Below are 21,348 nucleotides of genomic sequence, written 5' to 3'. Positions count from 1 at the left end.
ACGATGTGAGACAGTAAGGAACAGTTTAGTAGACTAGATTATGTGAGACAGTAAGGAACAGTTTAGTAGACTAGACGATGTGAGACAGTAAGGAACAGTTTAGTAGGCTAGACGATGTGAGACAGTAAGGAACAGTTTAGTAGGCTAGACGATGTGAGACACTAAGGAACAATTTAGTAGGCTAGACGATGTGAGACACTAAGGAACAGTTTAGTAGGCTAGACGATGTGAGACACTAAGGAACAGTTTAGTAGGCAAGACGATGTGAGACAGTAAGGCCACTAAGGAACAGTTTAGTAGACTAGATGATGTGAGACAGTAAGGAACAGTTTAGTAGGCTAGACGATGTGAGAAACTAAGGAACAGTTTAGTAGACTAGACGATGTGAGACAGTAAGGAACAGTTTAGTAGGCTAGACGATGTGAGACACTAAGGAACAGTTTAGTAGGCTAGACGATGTGAGACAGTAAGGAACAGTTTAGTAGACTAGACGATGTGAGACAGTAAGGAACAGTTTAGTAGACTAGATTATGTGAGACAGTAAGGAACAGTTTAGTAGACTAGACGATGTGAGACAGTAAGAAACAGTTTAGTAGGCTAGACGATGTGAGACACTAAGGAACAGTTTAGTAGGCTAGACGATGTGAGACACTAAGGAACAGTTTAGTAGGCTAGACGATGTGAGACAGTAAGGAACAGTTTAGTAGGCTAGACTATGTGAGACAGTAAGGAACAGTTTAGTAGGCTAGACGATGTGAGACACTAAGGAAAAGTTTAGTAGGCTAGACGATGTGAGACAGTAAGGAACAGTTTAGTAGACTAGACGATGTGAGACAGTAAGGAACAGTTTAGTAGATTAGACGATGTGAGACACTAAGGAACAGTTTAGTAGGCAAGACGATGTGAGACAGTAAGGAACAGTTTAGTAGACTAGATTATGTGAGACAGTAAGGAACAGTTTAGTAGACTAGACGATGTGAGACAGTAAGGAACAGTTTAGTAGGCTAGACGATGTGAGACAGTAAGGAACAGTTTAGTAGACTAGACGATGTGAGACAGTAAGGAACAGTTTAGTAGACTAGATTATGTGAGACAGTAAGGAACAGTTTAGTAGACTAGACGATGTGAGACAGTAAGGAACAGTTTAGTAGGCTAGACGATGTGAGACAGTAAGGAACAGTTTAGTAGGCTAGACGATGTGAGACACTAAGGAACAATTTAGTAGGCTAGACGATGTGAGACACTAAGGAACAGTTTAGTAGGCTAGACGATGTGAGACACTAAGGAACAGTTTAGTAGGCAAGACGATGTGAGACAGTAAGGCCACTAAGGAACAGTTTAGTAGACTAGATGATGTGAGACAGTAAGGAACAGTTTAGTAGGCTAGACGATGTGAGAAACTAAGGAACAGTTTAGTAGACTAGACGATGTGAGACAGTAAGGAACAGTTTAGTAGGCTAGACGATGTGAGACACTAAGGAACAGTTTAGTAGGCTAGACGATGTGAGACAGTAAGGAACAGTTTAGTAGACTAGACGATGTGAGACAGTAAGGAACAGTTTAGTAGACTAGATTATGTGAGACAGTAAGGAACCGTTTAGTAGACTAGACGATGTGAGACAGTAAGAAACAGTTTAGTAGGCTAGACGATGTGAGACACTAAGGAACAGTTTAGTAGGCTAGACGATGTGAGACACTAAGGAACAGTTTAGTAGGCAAGACGATGTGAGACAGTAAGGCCACTAAGGAACAGTTTAGTAGACTAGATGATGTGAGACAGTAAGGAACAGTTTAGTAGGCTAGACGATGTGAGAAACTAAGGAACAGTTTAGTAGACTAGACGATGTGAGACAGTAAGGAACAGTTTAGTAGGCTAGACGATGTGAGACACTAAGGAACAGTTTAGTAGGCTAGACGATGTGAGACAGTAAGGAACAGTTTAGTAGGCTAGACGATGTGAGACAGTAAGGAACAGTTTAGTAGGCTAGACTATGTGAGACAGTAAGGAACAGTTTAGTAGGCTAGACGATGTGAGACACTAAGGAACAGTTTAGTAGGCTAGACGATGTGAGACAGTAAGGAACAGTTTAGTAGACTAGACGATGTGAGACAGTAAGGAACAGTTTAGTAGGCTAGACGATGTGAGACACTAAGGAAAAGTTTAGTAGGCTAGACGATGTGAGACAGTAAGGAACAGTTTAGTAGACTAGACGATGTGAGACAGTAAGGAACAGTTTAGTAGATTAGACGATGTGAGACACTAAGGAACAGTTTAGTAGGCAAGACGATGTGAGACAGTAAGGCCACTAAGGAACAGTTTAGTAGACTAGATGATGTGAGACAGTAAGGAACAGTTTAGTAGACTAGACGATGTGAGACAGTAAGGAACAGTTTAGTAGGCTAGACGATGTGAGACAGTAAGGAACAGTTTAGTAGACTAGATTATGTGAGACAGTAAGGAACAGTTTAGTAGACTAGACGATGTGAGACAGTAAGGAACAGTTTAGTAGACTAGATTATGTGAGACAGTAAGGAACAGTTTAGTAGACTAGACGATGTGAGACAGTAAGAAACAGTTTAGTAGGCTAGACGATGTGAGACACTAAGGAACAGTTTAGTAGGCTAGACGATGTGAGACACTAAGGAACAGTTTAGTAGGCTAGACGATGTGAGACAGTAAGGAACAGTTTAGTAGGCTAGACGATGTGAGACAGTAAGGAACAGTTTAGTAGGCTAGACGATGTGAGACAGTAAGGAACAGTTTAGTAGGCTAGACTATGTGAGACAGTAAGGAACAGTTTAGTAGGCTAGACGATGTGAGACAGTAAGGCCACTAAGGAACAGTTTAGTAGACTAGATGATGTGAGACAGTAAGGAACAGTTTAGTAGACTAGACGATGTGAGACAGTAAGGAACAGTTTAGTAGGCTAGACGATGTGAGACAGTAAGGAACAGTTTAGTAGACTAGATTATGTGAGACAGTAAGGAACAGTTTAGTAGACTAGACGATGTGAGACAGTAAGGAACAGTTTAGTAGGCTAGACGATGTGAGACAGTAAGGAACAGTTTAGTAGACTAGACGATGTGAGACAGTAAGGAACAGTTTAGTAGACTAGATTATGTGAGACAGTAAGGAACAGTTTAGTAGACTAGACGATGTGAGACAGTAAGGAACAGTTTAGTAGACTAGACGATGTGAGACAGTAAGGAACAGTTTAGTAGGCTAGACGATGTGAGACAGTAAGGAACAGTTTAGTAGGCTAGACGATGTGAGAAACTAAGGAACAGTTTAGTAGACTAGACGATGTGAGACAGTAAGGAACAGTTTAGTAGGCTAGACGATGTGAGACACTAAGGAACAGTTTAGTAGGCTAGACGATGTGAGACAGTAAGGAACAGTTTAGTAGACTAGACGATGTGAGACAGTAAGGAACAGTTTAGTAGACTAGATTATGTGAGACAGTAAGGAACAGTTTAGTAGACTAGACGATGTGAGACAGTAAAACAGTTTAGTAGGCTAGACGATGTGAGACACTAAGGAACAGTTTAGTAGGCTAGACGATGTGAGACAGTAAGGAACAGTTTAGTAGGCTAGACGATGTGAGACAGTAAGGAACAGTTTAGTAGGCTAGACGATGTGAGACAGTAAGGAACAGTTTAGTAGACTAGACGATGTGAGACAGTAAGGAACAGTTTAGTAGACTAGATTATGTGAGACAGTAAGGAACAGTTTAGTAGACTAGACGATGTGAGACAGTAAGGAACAGTTTAGTAGGCTAGACGATGTGAGACAGTAAGGAACAGTTTAGTAGACTAGACGATGTGAGACAGTAAGGAACAGTTTAGTAGATTAGACGATGTGAGACACTAAGGAACAGTTTAGTAGGCAAGACGATGTGAGACAGTAAGGCCACTAAGGAACAGTTTAGTAGACTAGATGATGTGAGACAGTAAGGAACAGTTTAGTAGACTAGACGATGTGAGACAGTAAGGAACAGTTTAGTAGGCTAGACGATGTGAGACAGTAAGGAACAGTTTAGTAGACTAGATTATGTGAGACAGTAAGGAACAGTTTAGTAGACTAGACGATGTGAGACAGTAAGGAACAGTTTAGTAGACTAGATTATGTGAGACAGTAAGGAACAGTTTAGTAGACTAGACGATGTGAGACAGTAAGAAACAGTTTAGTAGGCTAGACGATGTGAGACACTAAGGAACAGTTTAGTAGGCTAGACGATGTGAGACACTAAGGAACAGTTTAGTAGACTAGACGATGTGAGACAGTAAGGAACAGTTTAGTAGGCTAGACGATGTGAGACAGTAAGGAACAGTTTAGTAGGCTAGACGATGTGAGACAGTAAGGAACAGTTTAGTAGGCTAGACGATGTGAGACACTAAGGAACAGTTTAGTAGGCTAGACGATGTGAGACAGTAAGGAACAGTTTAGTAGACTAGACGATGTGAGACAGTAAGGAACAGTTTAGTAGACTAGATTATGTGAGACAGTAAGGAACAGTTTAGTAGACTAGACGATGTGAGACAGTAAGAAACAGTTTAGTAGGCTAGACGATGTGAGACACTAAGGAACAGTTTAGTAGGCTAGACGATGTGAGACACTAAGGAACAGTTTAGTAGGCTAGACGATGTGAGACAGTAAGGAACAGTTTAGTAGGCTAGACGATGTGAGACAGTAAGGAACAGTTTAGTAGGCTAGACGATGTGAGACAGTAAGGAACAGTTTAGTAGGCTAGACTATGTGAGACAGTAAGGAACAGTTTAGTAGGCTAGACGATGTGAGACACTAAGGAACAGTTTAGTAGGCTAGACGATGTGAGACAGTAAGGAACAGTTTAGTAGACTAGACGATGTGAGACAGTAAGGAACAGTTTAGTAGGCTAGACGATGTGAGACACTAAGGAAAAGTTTAGTAGGCTAGACGATGTGAGACAGTAAGGAACAGTTTAGTAGACTAGACGATGTGAGACAGTAAGGAACAGTTTAGTAGATTAGACGATGTGAGACACTAAGGAACAGTTTAGTAGGCAAGACGATGTGAGACAGTAAGGCCACTAAGGAACAGTTTAGTAGACTAGATGATGTGAGACAGTAAGGAACAGTTTAGTAGACTAGACGATGTGAGACAGTAAGGAACAGTTTAGTAGGCTAGACGATGTGAGACAGTAAGGAACAGTTTAGTAGACTAGATTATGTGAGACAGTAAGGAACAGTTTAGTAGACTAGACGATGTGAGACAGTAAGGAACAGTTTAGTAGACTAGATTATGTGAGACAGTAAGGAACAGTTTAGTAGACTAGACGATGTGAGACAGTAAGAAACAGTTTAGTAGGCTAGACGATGTGAGACACTAAGGAACAGTTTAGTAGGCTAGACGATGTGAGACACTAAGGAACAGTTTAGTAGGCTAGACGATGTGAGACAGTAAGGAACAGTTTAGTAGGCTAGACGATGTGAGACAGTAAGGAACAGTTTAGTAGGCTAGACGATGTGAGACAGTAAGGAACAGTTTAGTAGGCTAGACTATGTGAGACAGTAAGGAACAGTTTAGTAGGCTAGACGATGTGAGACAGTAAGGAACAGTTTAGTAGACTAGACGATGTGAGACAGTAAGGAACAGTTTAGTAGGCTAGACGATGTGAGACAGTAAGGAAAAGTTTAGTAGGCTAGACGATGTGAGACAGTAAGGAACAGTTTAGTAGGCTAGACGATGTGAGACAGTAAGGAACAGTTTAGTAGATTAGACGATGTGAGACACTAAGGAACAGTTTAGTAGGCAAGACGATGTGAGACAGTAAGGCCACTAAGGAACAGTTTAGTAGACTAGATGATGTGAGACAGTAAGGAACAGTTTAGTAGACTAGACGATGTGAGACAGTAAGGAACAGTTTAGTAGGCTAGACGATGTGAGACAGTAAGGAACAGTTTAGTAGACTAGATTATGTGAGACAGTAAGGAACAGTTTAGTAGACTAGACGATGTGAGACAGTAAGGAACAGTTTAGTAGGCTAGACGATGTGAGACAGTAAGGAACAGTTTAGTAGACTAGACGATGTGAGACAGTAAGGAACAGTTTAGTAGACTAGATTATGTGAGACAGTAAGGAACAGTTTAGTAGACTAGACGATGTGAGACAGTAAGGAACAGTTTAGTAGGCTAGACGATGTGAGACAGTAAGGAACAGTTTAGTAGACTAGACGATGTGAGACACTAAGGAACAGTTTAGTAGACTAGACGATGTGAGACATTAAGGCCACTAAGGAACAGTTTAGTAGACTAGACAATGTGAGACAGTAAGGAACAGTTTAGTAGACTAGAGGATGTGAGACAGTAAGGAACAGTTTAGTAGACTAGACAATGTTAGTGCCATGCTGTTACGGGTAGAAGGAAGACAACAGCAGGGTGAAAATATCATTTGTGTAAGCTATAACAAAACCAATCCCTCTTCCACAAACAGGCTTGTTAGTAATATCTTTGTAATATCAGTGTGCTATGTACAATGTTATAGAGTAAATAAATGTTGCTGAATTAGTTATGTCAAGTCTTACACATTGATTAAATCTTATTCATTCCCAAGGAGTAGAATGTAATGTAGGCCTATGAGCAGAATGGGTTGTATATTTCATGCCATCACTAACTTTTTAGCCCATGCTTTATGGGAGTTGGGAAAAGATCATGAAAAGAAAATGCGCACTACAGCTTTAAATGAGATTGTTTGTTGCTGTAGCTGTGCCAAGTCGAGATCTGCCTGCAGTCGAATCCACAGTTACTCCGCAGGCTTCGCTATCGCCTCTGTGTTGTTGACGGAAACTATTCATGCAGCCTACTTTGTCAGCGAGCACGGACATAACATACATTTAGTCATCGGGCACGAAGAGCCTGTAGCCTATTGATCGATCTAATCGTATTGTGCATGATGTTCTAACTTTACGCACGTAGAATAGACTAGGCAACATCAATCCACATCAAGGCACTTGTTGATTTGAATAGGCTTCCTCACAGCCGTCCGCTGCTTGGGAGTACTACTTAGTTTTTTGGGGGGGGTGACCTGCGGCTACAAATGGATCGTAGTCCATTGGGAGGTTGTCATTAGTTTACCCAGGTTGTGTGTTACAGAGGCGGCTACAGATGGCGATGATCCTCGGCTTTTAAGAGGTGGACAGCCCGGCAGCATCCTTCAGGAACGTCAACATCTTCACTATCAGCTACCAGGGAGGGGGCATGGGCAACCAGGTGGATAAAATGAAACTGTCACATCTAAGTTACGCAGAAGTTCCCACAGTGGACCCCAACGGGCTGGACACTGAGGAGGGTCCTCGGATCGGAGTGTCATACATTTTCTCAACAGATGACGAGGAACAGGAGGGTGAAAACAGTAACGTAGACGGAGCAGATAAGGAGCACCACACTGGTACAGAACAGAAACACTACGACAAGCGCAACGAGGTGGATTGCGCTGTTTACCACCGCGAGGAATGTATTTATGAGAAGAGCGTCAAGACCGCGGGCATGGAAATATACTCCCCCGAGAATCTACTACACAAATGCAAGGCAGGTGACCTGGTGGAGTTTGTAACCACGGGGCAGTACCCCCACTGGGCGGTGTATGTCGGTGACTTCCAGGTGGTGCACCTGCACAGAGCAGAGATAAAGAACAGCTTCCTGACAGACGCCAGCCAGGGAAGGAGATGTAGGATAGTCAACGAGCTGTATAAATTCAAAGCCCTCAGCGCCGAGATGGTGGTTCAGAACGCTATGGAACAGGTAGGAGCTAAAGACAGAGAGTTGAGCTGGAGAAATTCAGAGTGCTTTGCCGCTTGGTGCAGGTTTGGCAAACGGGAGTTCAAAATGGGCGGGGAGATCCGGATAGGAAAACAGCCATACAGGTTAAAGATCCTGATGTCAGATAAACAGTCTCACTTGCTGGAGTTTCAGTGTTTAGAGGACTTGGTCATGGAGAAGAGGAGACACGACCAGGTGGGAAGGACATCAGTGGTCCAGGAGCTGGCCAATCATTTGAACAGTGTGGAAGAGATCAAAAGGAATCCACTCAGTGATCCAATAACTGCACAGATTGCTCGGTGATCTGATGGATTTAAGATGATGATGTCCCTTTCCTATCTAATCACAGACCACTAAGTGGAGTACCAAACACACATTTTATAATACATGTTGATTAATAGAATCAAATGGCACATTCTGTTTTTTGAAGAATAGAATCAAATGGCACATTCTGTTTTTGATGAATAGAATCAAATGGCACATTCTGTTTTTTGATGAATAGAATCAAATGGCACATTCTGTTTTTGGATGAATAGAATCAAATGGCACATTCTGTTTTTGGATGAATAGAATCAAATGGCACATTCTGTTTTTGGATGAATAGAATCAAATGGCACATTCTATTTTTTGATCAATAGAATCAAATGGCACATTATGTTTTTGGATGAATAGAATCAAATGGCACATTCTGTTTTTGGATGAATAGAATCAAATGGCACATTCTATTTTTTGATCAATAGAATCAAATGGCACATTATGTTTTTGATGAATAGAATCAAATGGCACATTCTGTTTTTGATGAATAGAATCAAATGGCACATTCTGTTTTTGATGAATAGAATCAAATGGCACATTCTGTTTTTTGATTGATGGAGAAAATTGTCTCAAAGGTGCAGAATATGATTTGTTTATGGATCATAATGATTGACATGATAATATACTTTGCATGTTTTCATGTCTCTAACAGGAAACTATCATACAAACATACCTATATGCGTAAGGTTATCTCATTCTGATGAAAACATGTTGCAGAGCATAGGTTGATCAATCATCTCGCTTATTGTACCGTACCAATCATCTGAGTCAAGTAAATTATCATTACATCTTTGCAATCGAACTGGCTTTTATTCCTGGCTGTCTACAGGTGTGTGTTTCTTCAGACACTCTCTAGGCCAAAATGGATGCTTTCCAAGTGGACCCCTATTCCCTATAGTGCACTACTTCTGCCCAGGGCTCCAAAGAAGTGCACTACTTCTGCCCAGGCCTCCAAAGTAGTGTACTATGAAGGGGACAGGGTAACGTTTGGAACACAACCATAGTCTTTTCATCATTTACTTCCTGTTTCCACCTGCTTTAGTCCGCCTCATACCAGAGTACTAGCCTGTTTCCAACTGCTTTACATACAGTCAGCCTCATACCAGAGTACAAGCCTGTTTCCACCTGCTTTACTGTCAGCCACATACCAGAGTACTAGCCTGTTTCCACCTGCTTTAGTCAGCCTCATACCAGAGTACTAGCCTGTTTCTACCTGCTTTAGTCCGCCTCATACCAGAGTACTAGCCTGTTTCCACCTGCTTTACAGTCAGCCTCATACCAGAGTACTAGCCTGTTTCCACCTGCTTTACAGTCAGCCTCATACCAGAGTACTAGCCTGTTTCCACCTGTTTACAGTCAGCCTCATACCAGAGTACTAGCCTGTTTCCACCTGCTTTACAGTCAGCCTCATACCAGAGTACTAGCCTGTTTCTACCTGCTTTACATACAGTCAGCCTCATACCAGAGTACTAGCCTGTTTCTACCTGCTTTACATACAGTCAGCCTCATACCAGAGTACTAGCCTGTTTCTACCTGCTTTACATACAGTCAGCCTCATACCAGAGTACTAGCCTGTTTCCACCTGCTTTACATACAGTCAGCCTCATACCAGAGTACTAGCCTGTTTCCACCTGTTACAGTCAGCCTCATACCAGAGTACTAGCCTGTTTCCACCTGCTTTACAGTCAGCCTCATACCAGAGTACTAGCCTGTTTCCACCTGCTTTACGGTCAGCCTCATACCAGAATACTAGCCTGTTTCTACATGCTTTACATACAGTCAGCCTCATACCAGAGTACTAGCCTGTTTCTACCTGCTGTAGTCAGCCTCATACCAGAGTACTAGCCTGTTTCCACCTGCTTTACATACAGTCAGCCTCATACCAGAGTACTAGCCTGTTTCCACCTGCTTTACATACAGTCAGCCTCATACCAGAGTACTAGCCTGTTTCCACCTGTTTACAGTCAGCCTCATACCAGAGTACTAGTCTGTTTCCACCTGCTTTACATACAGTCAGCCTCTTACCAGAGTACTAGCCTGTTTCCACCTGCTTTACATACAGTCAGCCTCATACCAGAGTACTAGCCTGTTTCCACCTGCTTTACATACAGTCAGCCTCATACCAGAGTACTAGCCTGTTTCCACCTGCTTTACATACAGTCAGCCTCATACCAGAGTACTAGCCTGTTTCTACCTGCTTTACATACAGTCAGCCTCATACCAGAGTACTAGCCTGTTTCCACCTGCTTTACATACAGTCAGCCTCATACCAGAGTACTAGCCTGTTTCTACATGCTTTACATACAGTCAGCCTCATACCAGAGTACTAGCCTGTTTCCACCTGCTTTACAGTCAGCCTCATACCAGAGTACTAGCCTGTTTCCACCTGCTTTACATACAGTCAGCCTCATACCAGAGTACTAGCCTGTTTCTACCTGCTTTACATACAGTCAGCCTCATACCAGAGTACTAGCCTGTTTCCACCTGCTTTACTGTCAGCCTCATACCAGAGTACTAGCCTGTTTCTACATGCTTTACATACAGTCAGCCTCATACCAGAGTACTAGCCTGTTTCCACCTGCTTTACAGTCAGCCTCATACCAGAGTACTAGCCTGTTTCCACCTGCTTTACATACAGTCAGCCTCATACCAGAGTACTAGCCTGTTTCCACCTGCTTTACATACAGTCAGCCTCATACCAGAGTACTAGCCTGTTTCTACCTGCTTTACATACAGTCAGCCTCATACCAGAGTACTAGCCTGTTTCTACCTGCTTTACATACAGTCAGCCTCATACCAGAGTACTAGCCTGTTTCCACCTGCTTTACATACAGTCAGCCTCATACCAGAGTACTAGCCTGTTTCTACCTGCTTTACATACAGTCAGCCTCATACCAGAGTACTAGCCTGTTTCCACCTGCTTTACATACAGTCAGCCTCATACCAGAGTACTAGCCTGTTTCTACCTGCTTTACATACAGTCAGCCTCATACCAGAGTACTAGCCTGTTTCTACCTGCTGTAGTCAGCCTCATACCAGAGTACTAGCCTGTTTCCACCTGCTTTACATACAGTCAGCCTCATACCAGAGTACTAGCCTGTTTCCACCTGCTTTACATACAGTCAGCCTCATACCAGAGTACTAGCCTGTTTCCACCTGTTTACAGTCAGCCTCATACCAGAGTACTAGCCTGTTTCTACCTGCTTTACAGTCAGCCTCATACCAGAGTACTAGCCTGTTTCCACCTGCTTTACATACAGTCAGCCTCTTACCAGAGTACTAGCCTGTTTCCACCTGCTTTACATACAGTCAGCCTCATACCAGAGTACTAGTCTGTTTCCACCTGCTTTACATACAGTCAGCCTCTTACCAGAGTACTAGCCTGTTTCCACCTGCTTTACATACAGTCAGCCTCATACCAGAGTACTAGCCTGTTTCCACCTGCTTTACATACAGTCAGCCTCATACCAGAGTACTAGCCTGCTTTACATACAGTCAGCCTTATACCAGAGTACTAGCCTGTTTCCACCTGCTTTACATACAGTCAGCCTCATACCAGAGTACTAGCCTGTTTCCACCTGTTTCCAGTCAGCCTCATACCAGAGTACTAGCCTGTTTCCACCTGCTTTACATACAGTCAGCCTCATACCAGAGTACTAGCCTGTTTCCACCTGCTTTACAGTCAGCCTCATACCAGAGTACTAGCCTGTTTCTACCTGCTTTACATACAGTCAGCCTCATACCAGAGTACTAGCCTGTTTCTACCTGCTGTAGTCAGTCTCATACCAGAGTACTAGCCTGTTTCCACCTGCTTTACATACAGTCAGCCTCATACCAGAGTACTAGCCTGTTTCTACCTGCTTTACATACAGTCAGCCTCATACCAGAGTACTAGCCTGTTTCCACCTGTTTACAGTCAGCCTCATACCAGAGTACTAGCCTGTTTCCACCTGCTTTACATACAGTCAGCCTCATACCAGAGTACTAGCCTGTTTCCACCTGCTTTACAGTCAGCCTCATACCAGAGTACTAGCCTGTTTCCACCTGATTTACAGTCAGCCTCATACCAGAGTACTAGCCTGTTTCCACCTGCTTTACATACAGTCAGCCTCATACCAGAGTACTAGCCTGTTTCTACATGCTTTACATACAGTCAGCCTCATACCAGAGTACTAACCTGTTTCCACCTGCTTTATATACAGTCAGCCTCATACCAGAGTACTAGCCTGTTTCTACCTGCTTTACATACAGTCAGCCTCATACCAGAGTACTAGCCTGTTTCTACCTGCTTTATATACAGTCAGCCTCATACCAGAGTACTAGCCTGTTTCCACCTGCTTTACATACAGTCAGCCTCATACCAGAGTACTAGCCTGTTTCTACCTGCTTTACATACAGTCAGCCTCATACCAGAGTACTAGCCTGTTTCCACCTGCTTTACATACAGTCAGCCTCATACCAGAGTACTAGCCTGTTTCTACCTGCTTTACAGTCAGCCTCATACCAGAGTACTAGCCTGTTTCCACCTGCTTTACATACAGTCAGCCTCTTACCAGAGTACTAGCCTGTTTCCACCTGCTTTACATACAGTCAGCCTCATACCAGAGTACTAGCCTGTTTCTACCTGCTTTACATACAGTCAGCCTCATACCAGAGTACTAGCCTGTTTCTACCTGCTGTAGTCAGCCTCATACCAGAGTACTAGCCTGTTTCCACCTGCTTTACATACAGTCAGCCTCATACCAGAGTACTAGCCTGTTTCCACCTGCTTTACATACAGTCAGCCTCATACCAGAGTACTAGCCTGTTTCCACCTGTTTACAGTCAGCCTCATACCAGAGTACTAGCCTGTTTCTACCTGCTTTACAGTCAGCCTCATACCAGAGTACTAGCCTGTTTCCACCTGCTTTACATACAGTCAGCCTCTTACCAGAGTACTAGCCTGTTTCCACCTGCTTTACATACAGTCAGCCTCATACCAGAGTACTAGTCTGTTTCCACCTGCTTTACATACAGTCAGCCTCTTACCAGAGTACTAGCCTGTTTCCACCTGCTTTACATACAGTCAGCCTCATACCAGAGTACTAGCCTGTTTCCACCTGCTTTACATACAGTCAGCCTCATACCAGAGTACTAGCCTGCTTTACATACAGTCAGCCTTATACCAGAGTACTAGCCTGTTTCCACCTGCTTTACATACAGTCAGCCTCATACCAGAGTACTAGCCTGTTTCCACCTGTTTCCAGTCAGCCTCATACCAGAGTACTAGCCTGTTTCCACCTGCTTTACATACAGTCAGCCTCATACCAGAGTACTAGCCTGTTTCCACCTGCTTTACAGTCAGCCTCATACCAGAGTACTAGCCTGTTTCTACCTGCTTTACATACAGTCAGCCTCATACCAGAGTACTAGCCTGTTTCTACCTGCTGTAGTCAGTCTCATACCAGAGTACTAGCCTGTTTCCACCTGCTTTACATACAGTCAGCCTCATACCAGAGTACTAGCCTGTTTCTACCTGCTTTACATACAGTCAGCCTCATACCAGAGTACTAGCCTGTTTCCACCTGTTTACAGTCAGCCTCATACCAGAGTACTAGCCTGTTTCCACCTGCTTTACATACAGTCAGCCTCATACCAGAGTACTAGCCTGTTTCCACCTGCTTTACAGTCAGCCTCATACCAGAGTACTAGCCTGTTTCCACCTGATTTACAGTCAGCCTCATACCAGAGTACTAGCCTGTTTCCACCTGCTTTACATACAGTCAGCCTCATACCAGAGTACTAGCCTGTTTCTACATGCTTTACATACAGTCAGCCTCATACCAGAGTACTAACCTGTTTCCACCTGCTTTATATACAGTCAGCCTCATACCAGAGTACTAGCCTGTTTCTACCTGCTTTACATACAGTCAGCCTCATACCAGAGTACTAGCCTGTTTCTACCTGCTTTATATACAGTCAGCCTCATACCAGAGTACTAGCCTGTTTCCACCTGCTTTATATACAGTCAGCCTCATACCAGAGTACTAGCCTGTTTCTACCTGCTTTACATACAGTCAGCCTCATACCAGAGTACTAGCCTGTTTCCACCTGCTTTACATACAGTCAGCCTCATACCAGAGTACTAGCCTGTTTCTACCTGCTTTACAGTCAGCCTCATACCAGAGTACTAGCCTGTTTCCACCTGCTTTACATACAGTCAGCCTCTTACCAGAGTACTAGCCTGTTTCCACCTGCTTTACATACAGTCAGCCTCATACCAGAGTACTAGCCTGTTTCCACCTGCTTTACATACAGTCAGCCTCATACCAGAGTACTAGCCTGTTTCCACCTGCTTTACATACAGTCAGCCTCATACCAGAGTACTAGCCTGCTTTACATACAGTCAGCCTTATACCAGAGTACTAGCCTGTTTCCACCTGCTTTACATACAGTCAGCCTCATACCAGAGTACTAGCCTGTTTCCACCTGTTTCCAGTCAGCCTCATACCAGAGTACTAGCCTGTTTCCACCTGCTTTACAGTCAGCCTCATACCAGAGTACTAGCCTGTTTCCACCTGCTTTACAGTCAGCCTCATACCAGAGTACTAGCCTGTTTCTACCTGCTGTAGTCAGTCTCATACCAGAGTACTAGCCTGTTTCCACCTGCTTTACATACAGTCAGCCTCATACCAGAGTACTAGCCTGCTTTACATACAGTCAGCCTCATACCAGAGTACTAGCCTGTTTCTACCTGCTTTACATACAGTCAGCCTCATACCAGAGTACTAGCCTGTTTCCACCTGCTTTACTGTCAGCCTCATACCAGAGTACTAGCCTGTTTCTACCTGCTTTACATACAGTCAGCCTCATACCAGAGTACTAGCCTGTTTCTACATGCTTTACATACAGTCAGCCTCATACCAGAGTCATTATGCAGAGTACTATCAACACTAGTTAACTAGGAATCATTATGCAGAGTACTATCAACACTAGTTAACTAGGGATTATAATGCAGAGTACTATCAACACTAGTTAACTAGGGATCATTATACAGAGTACTATCAACACTAGTTAACTAGGGATCATTATACAGAGTACTATCAACACTAGTTAACTAGGGATCATTATGCAGAGTACTATCAGTCCACCCTCAACACTAGTTAACTAGGGATCATTATACAGAGTTCTATCAACACTAGTTAACTAGGGATCATTATGCAGAGTACTATCAACACTAGTTACCTAGGGATCATTATGCAGAGTACTATCAACACTAGTTAACTAGGGATCATTATGCAGAGTACTATGAACACTAGTTAACTAGGTATTATAATGTGGTGTACTATCAGTCCACCCTCAACACTAGTTAACTAGGGATCATTATGCAGAGTACTATCAGTCCACCCTCAACACTAGTTAACTAGGGATCATTATGCAGAGTACTATCAATACTAGTTAACTAGGGATCATTATGCAGAGTACTATCAACACTAGTTAACTAGGGATCATTATACAGAGTTCTATCAACACTAGTTAACTAGGGATCATTATGCAGAGTACTATCAACACTAGTTAACTAGGGATCATTATGCAGAGTACTATCAACACTAGTTAACTAGGGATCATTATACAGAGTACTATCAACACTAGTTAACTAGGGATCATTATGCAGAGTACTATCAACACTAGTTAACTAGGGATTATAATGCAGAGTACTATCAACACTAGTTAACTAGGGATCATTATACAGAGTACTATCAACACTAGTTAACTAGGGATCATTATGCAGAGTACTATCAGTCCACCCTCAACACTAGTTAACTAGGGATCATTATGCAGAGTACTATCAACACTAGTTCCTAGGGATCATTATGCAGAGTACTATCAACACTAGTTAACTAGGGATCATTATGCAGAGTACTATCAACACTAGTTAACTAGGGATCATTATGCAGAGTACTATGAACACTAGTTAACTAGGTATTATAATGTGGTGTACTATCAGTCCACCCTCAACACTAGTTAACTAGGGATCATTATGCAGACTACTATCAATACTAGTTAACTATGGATCATTATGCAGAGTACTTTCAATACTAGTTAACTAGGGATCATTATGCAGAGTACTATCAACACTAGTTAACTAGGGATCATTATACAGAGTTCTATCAACACTAGTTAACTAGGGATCATTATGCAGAGTACTATCAACACTAGTTAACTAGGGATCATTATGCAGAGTACTATCAACACTAGTTAACTAGGGATCATTATGCAGAGTACTATCAACACTAGTTAACTAGGGATTATAATGCAGAGTACTATCAACACTAGTTAACTAGGGATCATTATACAGAGTACTATCAACACTAGTTAACTAGGGATCATTATGCAGAGTACTATCAGTCCACCCTCAACACTAGTTAACTAGGGATCATTATGCAGAGTACTATCAACACTAGTTAACTAGGGATCATTATACAGAGTACTATCAACACTAGTTAACTAGGGATCATTATGCAGAGTACTATCAGTCCACCCTCAACACTAGTTAACTAGCGATCATTATACAGAGTACTATCAACACTAGTTAACTAGGGATCATTATGCAGAGTACTATCAACACTAGTTAACTAGGGATTATAATGCAGAGTATTATCAACACTAGTTAACTAGGGATCATTATGCAGAGTACTATCAACACTAGTTAACTAGGGATTGTAATGTGGTGTACTATCAACACTAGTTAACTAGGGATTGTAATGTGGTGTACTATCAACACTAGTTAACTAGGGATTGTAATGTGGTGTACTATCAACACTAGTTAACTAGGGATTGTAATGTGGTGTACTATCAACACTAGTTAACTAGGGATTGTAATGTGGTGTACTATCAACACTAGTTAACTAGGGATTGTAATGTGGTGTACTATCAACACTAGTTAACTAGGAATTGTAATGTGGTGTACTATCAACACTAGTTAACTAGGGATTGTAATGTGGTGTACTATCAACACTAGTTAACTAGGGATTGTAATGTGGTGTACTATCAACACTAGTTAACTAGGGATTGTAATGTGGTGTACTATCAACACTAGTTAACTAGGAATTGTAATGTGGTGTACTATCAACACTAGTTAACTAGGAATTGTAATGTGGTGTACTATCTATATACAGTATTTAGCTGCTATTTATAAACTTGTAAAAATTACACATCAAATAGCCTATTAAGAGGAAAAGAGTAGTAGGCTTGAGGATAAATTCACTATTTATTGTTGAACTCAGTGGGGTTTGTCTGGCTAATAGCCTTTACAAATGGGCTTCAATATTCCATTTAAATGAAATGAAATCCAACTGGAGAGACTCCCCTGGTGTCCTGAATCCCTCCTATTCTAAATTAAATGAAATCCAACTGGAGAGACTCCCCTGGTGTCCTGAATACCTCTGTACTCCACACATACACACAGGCGAGCAGTGAATTTCAAACACAGATTCAACCACAAAGGAAGGTTTTTAGTGTTGAGGGTGGACTGACAAAAAGCAGATATTGACTATCCCATTAATATAAGTTATTCATTACACTTTGGATGGAGTGTCAATACACCCAGTCACTACAAAGTGACAGGCATCCTTCCTAACTCAGTTGCTGGAGAGGAAGGAAACTGCTCAGGGATTTCACCATGAGACCAATGGTGACTTTAAAACAGTTACAGAGAAAACGGATGGATGTGACAGAGTGAAAAGAAGGAAGCCTGTACAGAATATGCATCCTGTTTGCACTAAAGTAAAACTGAAAAAATGTTAGCAAAGAAATGAACTTTATGTCCTGAATACAAAGTGTTTTATGTGGGACAAATCTAACACAACGCATCACAGAGTACCACTCTTCATATTTTCAAGTGGCAAAGACGAGGATGTTTTTTAGGATAAAAGAAACAGAATAGAGCTAAGCACAGGCAACATCCTAGAGGAAAACCTGGTTCAGTCTGCTTTCCAACAGACACTGATAAATTCACCTTTCAGCAGGACAATAACCTAAAACACAAGGCCAAATATACACTGGAGTTGCTTACCAAGACGTATTTGAATGTTTCTTAGTGGCTGAGTTACAGTTTTGACTTAAATCGGCTTGAAAATCTTGAAAATGGCTGTCTAGCAATAATCAACAACCAACTTGACAGAGCTTGAAGAGTTAAAAGAATAATTAGCAAGTATTGTACAATCCAGGTATGCAAAGATCTTAGAGACTTACCCAGGAAAAGACAGCTGTAATTGCTTCCAAAGGTGTTTTTAGCATGTATTGACTCGGGTGTGAGATGTGTTTTCAGGTTGTCATTATGGGGTATTGTGTAAATTGAATCCATGTTGAATTCAGGCTGTAACACAACAACATGTGGAATAGGTCCAGGGGTATGAATACTTTCTCAAGGCATCCTATTGGCGTGAGCTGTGCGTCGAAATCTTGTGAAATAGAAACAAAAAGTTTTTTCATTTTTTTTTTTTTGCTGGATCAGCTCAAGTTTCTCTCGTAGTCGGCTCGTTTTTACGCCCAGGTTCCATTGAAATGAATAGGAGCGTCTCATGCTCTGCAAAGTTGAGCATCCGACGAAGCAGGACTCATTAAAACATTGTTTTTCTTCTTCTGTTTTTTTTTTACTTAGTGACAAAGTAATGGCAATTTTGTGTGTAAACAACTATTTTCACATTTTCGGGCAAGTGACAATAGTCTTTGGGGAATCCAAACATAGTGCTGACTTGTCCGATGAGCAAGAGCCTTTCAGACCTTAATGTCAATCCCTGTATCAAGATCTAGGGGTTTATTTTCAGCTGGTGTGAAGTAAGCACTGTCAGTCAATGGAATATGTGGAGGCTTCAGTCTATACATGTTGCCAGTTTAACAGTGTTGCTTCCGTCCCTCTCCTCACCCCAACCTGGGCTTGAACCAGGGACCCTCTGCACAAATTGACAACAGTCACCCTTGAAGCATCTTTTTCCTATCGTTCGACAAAAGCTGCAGGGAAACAACTACTTCAAGGTCTCAGAGCAAGTGACGTCACGATTGAGACACTACTAGCGCGCACCGCTAACTAGCTAGCCATTTCACATCGGTTACACTAGCCTATCTGTTCCTCTGTTTCTAACGGAGTTAGATCATGTGTTAGAACCAGGAGAACAGGAGTTGTAATTATCAGAGGCTCTCTCCCAGTAAGGTTGGATAGGATCTGAAAGCGTGAGGGCATACAGGAGCTTTACCCAATTATACAATTAACTAGGCTCTACCCCTACAGGGATCTACTGGCTAGCTACCAACTAGCCCTGTTCTATAGTACCGATGAAGGACTCTTCTTCCATTGACAGAGAACAGGTGTTCGGCATCACATTCGCTCCAAGAATGAATTAGCACAATAAGAGAAACCACTTGCCTAGGCGTTTATTGTTGAAAACACTCTGCTGTTCCACTATTTATAGGAAATTGGCACTGCAAATTCCATTCACAAGCACGAATGCATGGATGGACGGATCACGAACACAATACTTTTTCCCAATAATAAAAACGGGCCATTTTCCAAGTTGCAATTTAGGCCTCAATCCTGATTCATGAAATTTCTCTGCAGGGGTCTGAGAACTTTAAGAATGCACTGTATATACTTTTTCCACATTTTGTTACATTACATCCTTATTCTAAAAGTGTATTTTATTTTTATTTGACCTTTACAAGTCAGTTAAGAACCATTTCTTATTTTCAATGACGGCCTAGGAACAGTGGGTCAACTGGTCTAGGAACAGTGGAACAGTGGGTCAACTGGTCTAGGAACAGTGGGTTAACTGGCCTAGGAACAGTGGGTCAACTGGCCTAGGAACAGTGGGTCAACTGGTCTAGGAACAGTGGGTCAACTGGTCTAGGAACAGTGGGTCAACTGGTCTAGGAACAGTGGGTCAACTGGTCTAGGAACAGTGGGTCAACTGGCCTAGGAACAGTGGGTCAACTGGCCTAGGAACAGTGGGTTAACTGGCCTAGGAACAGTGGGTTAACTGGTCTAGGAACAGTGGGTCAACTGGTCTAGGAACAGTGGGTCAACTGGTCTAGGAACAGTGGGTCAACTGGTCTAGGAACAGTGGGTCAACTTGTCTAGGAACAGTGGGTCAACTGGTCTAGGAACAGTGGAACAGTGGGTCAACTGGCCTAGGAACAGTGGGTCAACTGGTCTAGGAACAGTGGGTCAACTGGTCTAGGAACAGTGGGTCAACTGGTCTAGGAACAGTGGGTCAACTGGTCTAGCAACAGTGGGTCAACTGGCCTAGGAACAGTGGGTCAACTGGCCTAGGAACAGTGGGTCAACTGGCCTAGGAACAATGGGGCAACTGGTCTAGGAACAGTGGGGCAACTGGTCTAGGAACAGTGGGTTAACTGCCTGTTCAGGGGCAGAACCACATATTTATTTAGTCTTTTGTCAACCTTGTCAGGGATTCGATCTTGCAACCTTTCGGTTACTAGTCCAACACTCTAACACAATGCTGCCCCAGGTAGCCTAGTGGTTGGATTAAAAACGGAATAAATTCCAGTCTTTCCCCCTCTCATCAATCTACTCACAATACGCCATAATGACAAAGCAAAAACAGGTTTCTAGAAATGTTTGTAAAGTGTATATATATATATATATCACATTTACATATTTATTCAGACCCTTTACTGAGACTTTATTGAAGCACCTTTGGCATTGATTACAGCGTCGAGGCTTCTTGGGTATGACGCTACAAGCTTGGCACACCTGTATTTGGGGGAGTTCCTCCCATTCTTCTCTGTAGATCCTCTCAAGCTCTGTCAGGTTGGATGGGGAACGTCGCTGCACAGCATTTACTTTCAGGTCTCTCCAGAGATGTTCGATTGGGTTCATGTCAGGGCTCTGGCTGGTCCACTCAAGGACATTGAGACTTGTCCTGAAGCAACTCATGCGTTGTCTTGCTTGTGTGCTTAGGATCGCTGTCCTGTTGGAAAGGTGAACCTTCGCCCCAGTCTAAAGTATTGAGCGTTCTGGAGCAGGTTTTCATTAAGGATCTCTCTGTACTTTGCTCCATTCATCTTTTATCCTGACTAGTCTCCCAGTCCCTGCTGCTGAAAAAAAATCTCCACAGTATGATGCTGCCACCACCATACTTCACCATAGGGATTGTGCCAGGTTTCCTCCAGACGTGATGCTTGGCATTCAGGCCAAAGATTTCAATCTTGGTCTCATCTAGACCAGAGAATCTTGTT

General features: G+C 42.5%; 1 protein-coding gene across 1 annotated transcript; it reads left to right on the top strand.

Moving 5' to 3' along the window:
• The first annotated feature begins 6,759 nt into the window (after positions 1–6,759).
• LOC109883902 (protein LRATD2-like) lies at positions 6,760–8,909 on the top strand. Its single transcript, XM_031793552.1, has one exon. It carries the CDS (start codon positions 7,237–7,239, stop codon positions 8,098–8,100), a length of 864 nt encoding a protein of 287 aa, XP_031649412.1. The 5' UTR covers positions 6,760–7,236; the 3' UTR covers positions 8,101–8,909.
• Positions 8,910–21,348: the final 12,439 nt, after the last annotated feature.

Source organism: Oncorhynchus kisutch, linkage group LG17 (assembly GCF_002021735.2).
Source record: "Oncorhynchus kisutch isolate 150728-3 linkage group LG17, Okis_V2, whole genome shotgun sequence".
Taxonomy (NCBI): domain Eukaryota; kingdom Metazoa; phylum Chordata; class Actinopteri; order Salmoniformes; family Salmonidae; genus Oncorhynchus; species Oncorhynchus kisutch.
This window is presented reverse-complemented; position numbering and strand designations above follow the sequence as displayed.

Bases quoted from the DNA above. Each gene is read 5' to 3' on its own strand.
- LOC109883902 (XM_031793552.1), top strand. From the start codon at position 7,237: ATGGGCAACCAGGTGGATAAAATGAAACTGTCACATCTAAGTTACGCA.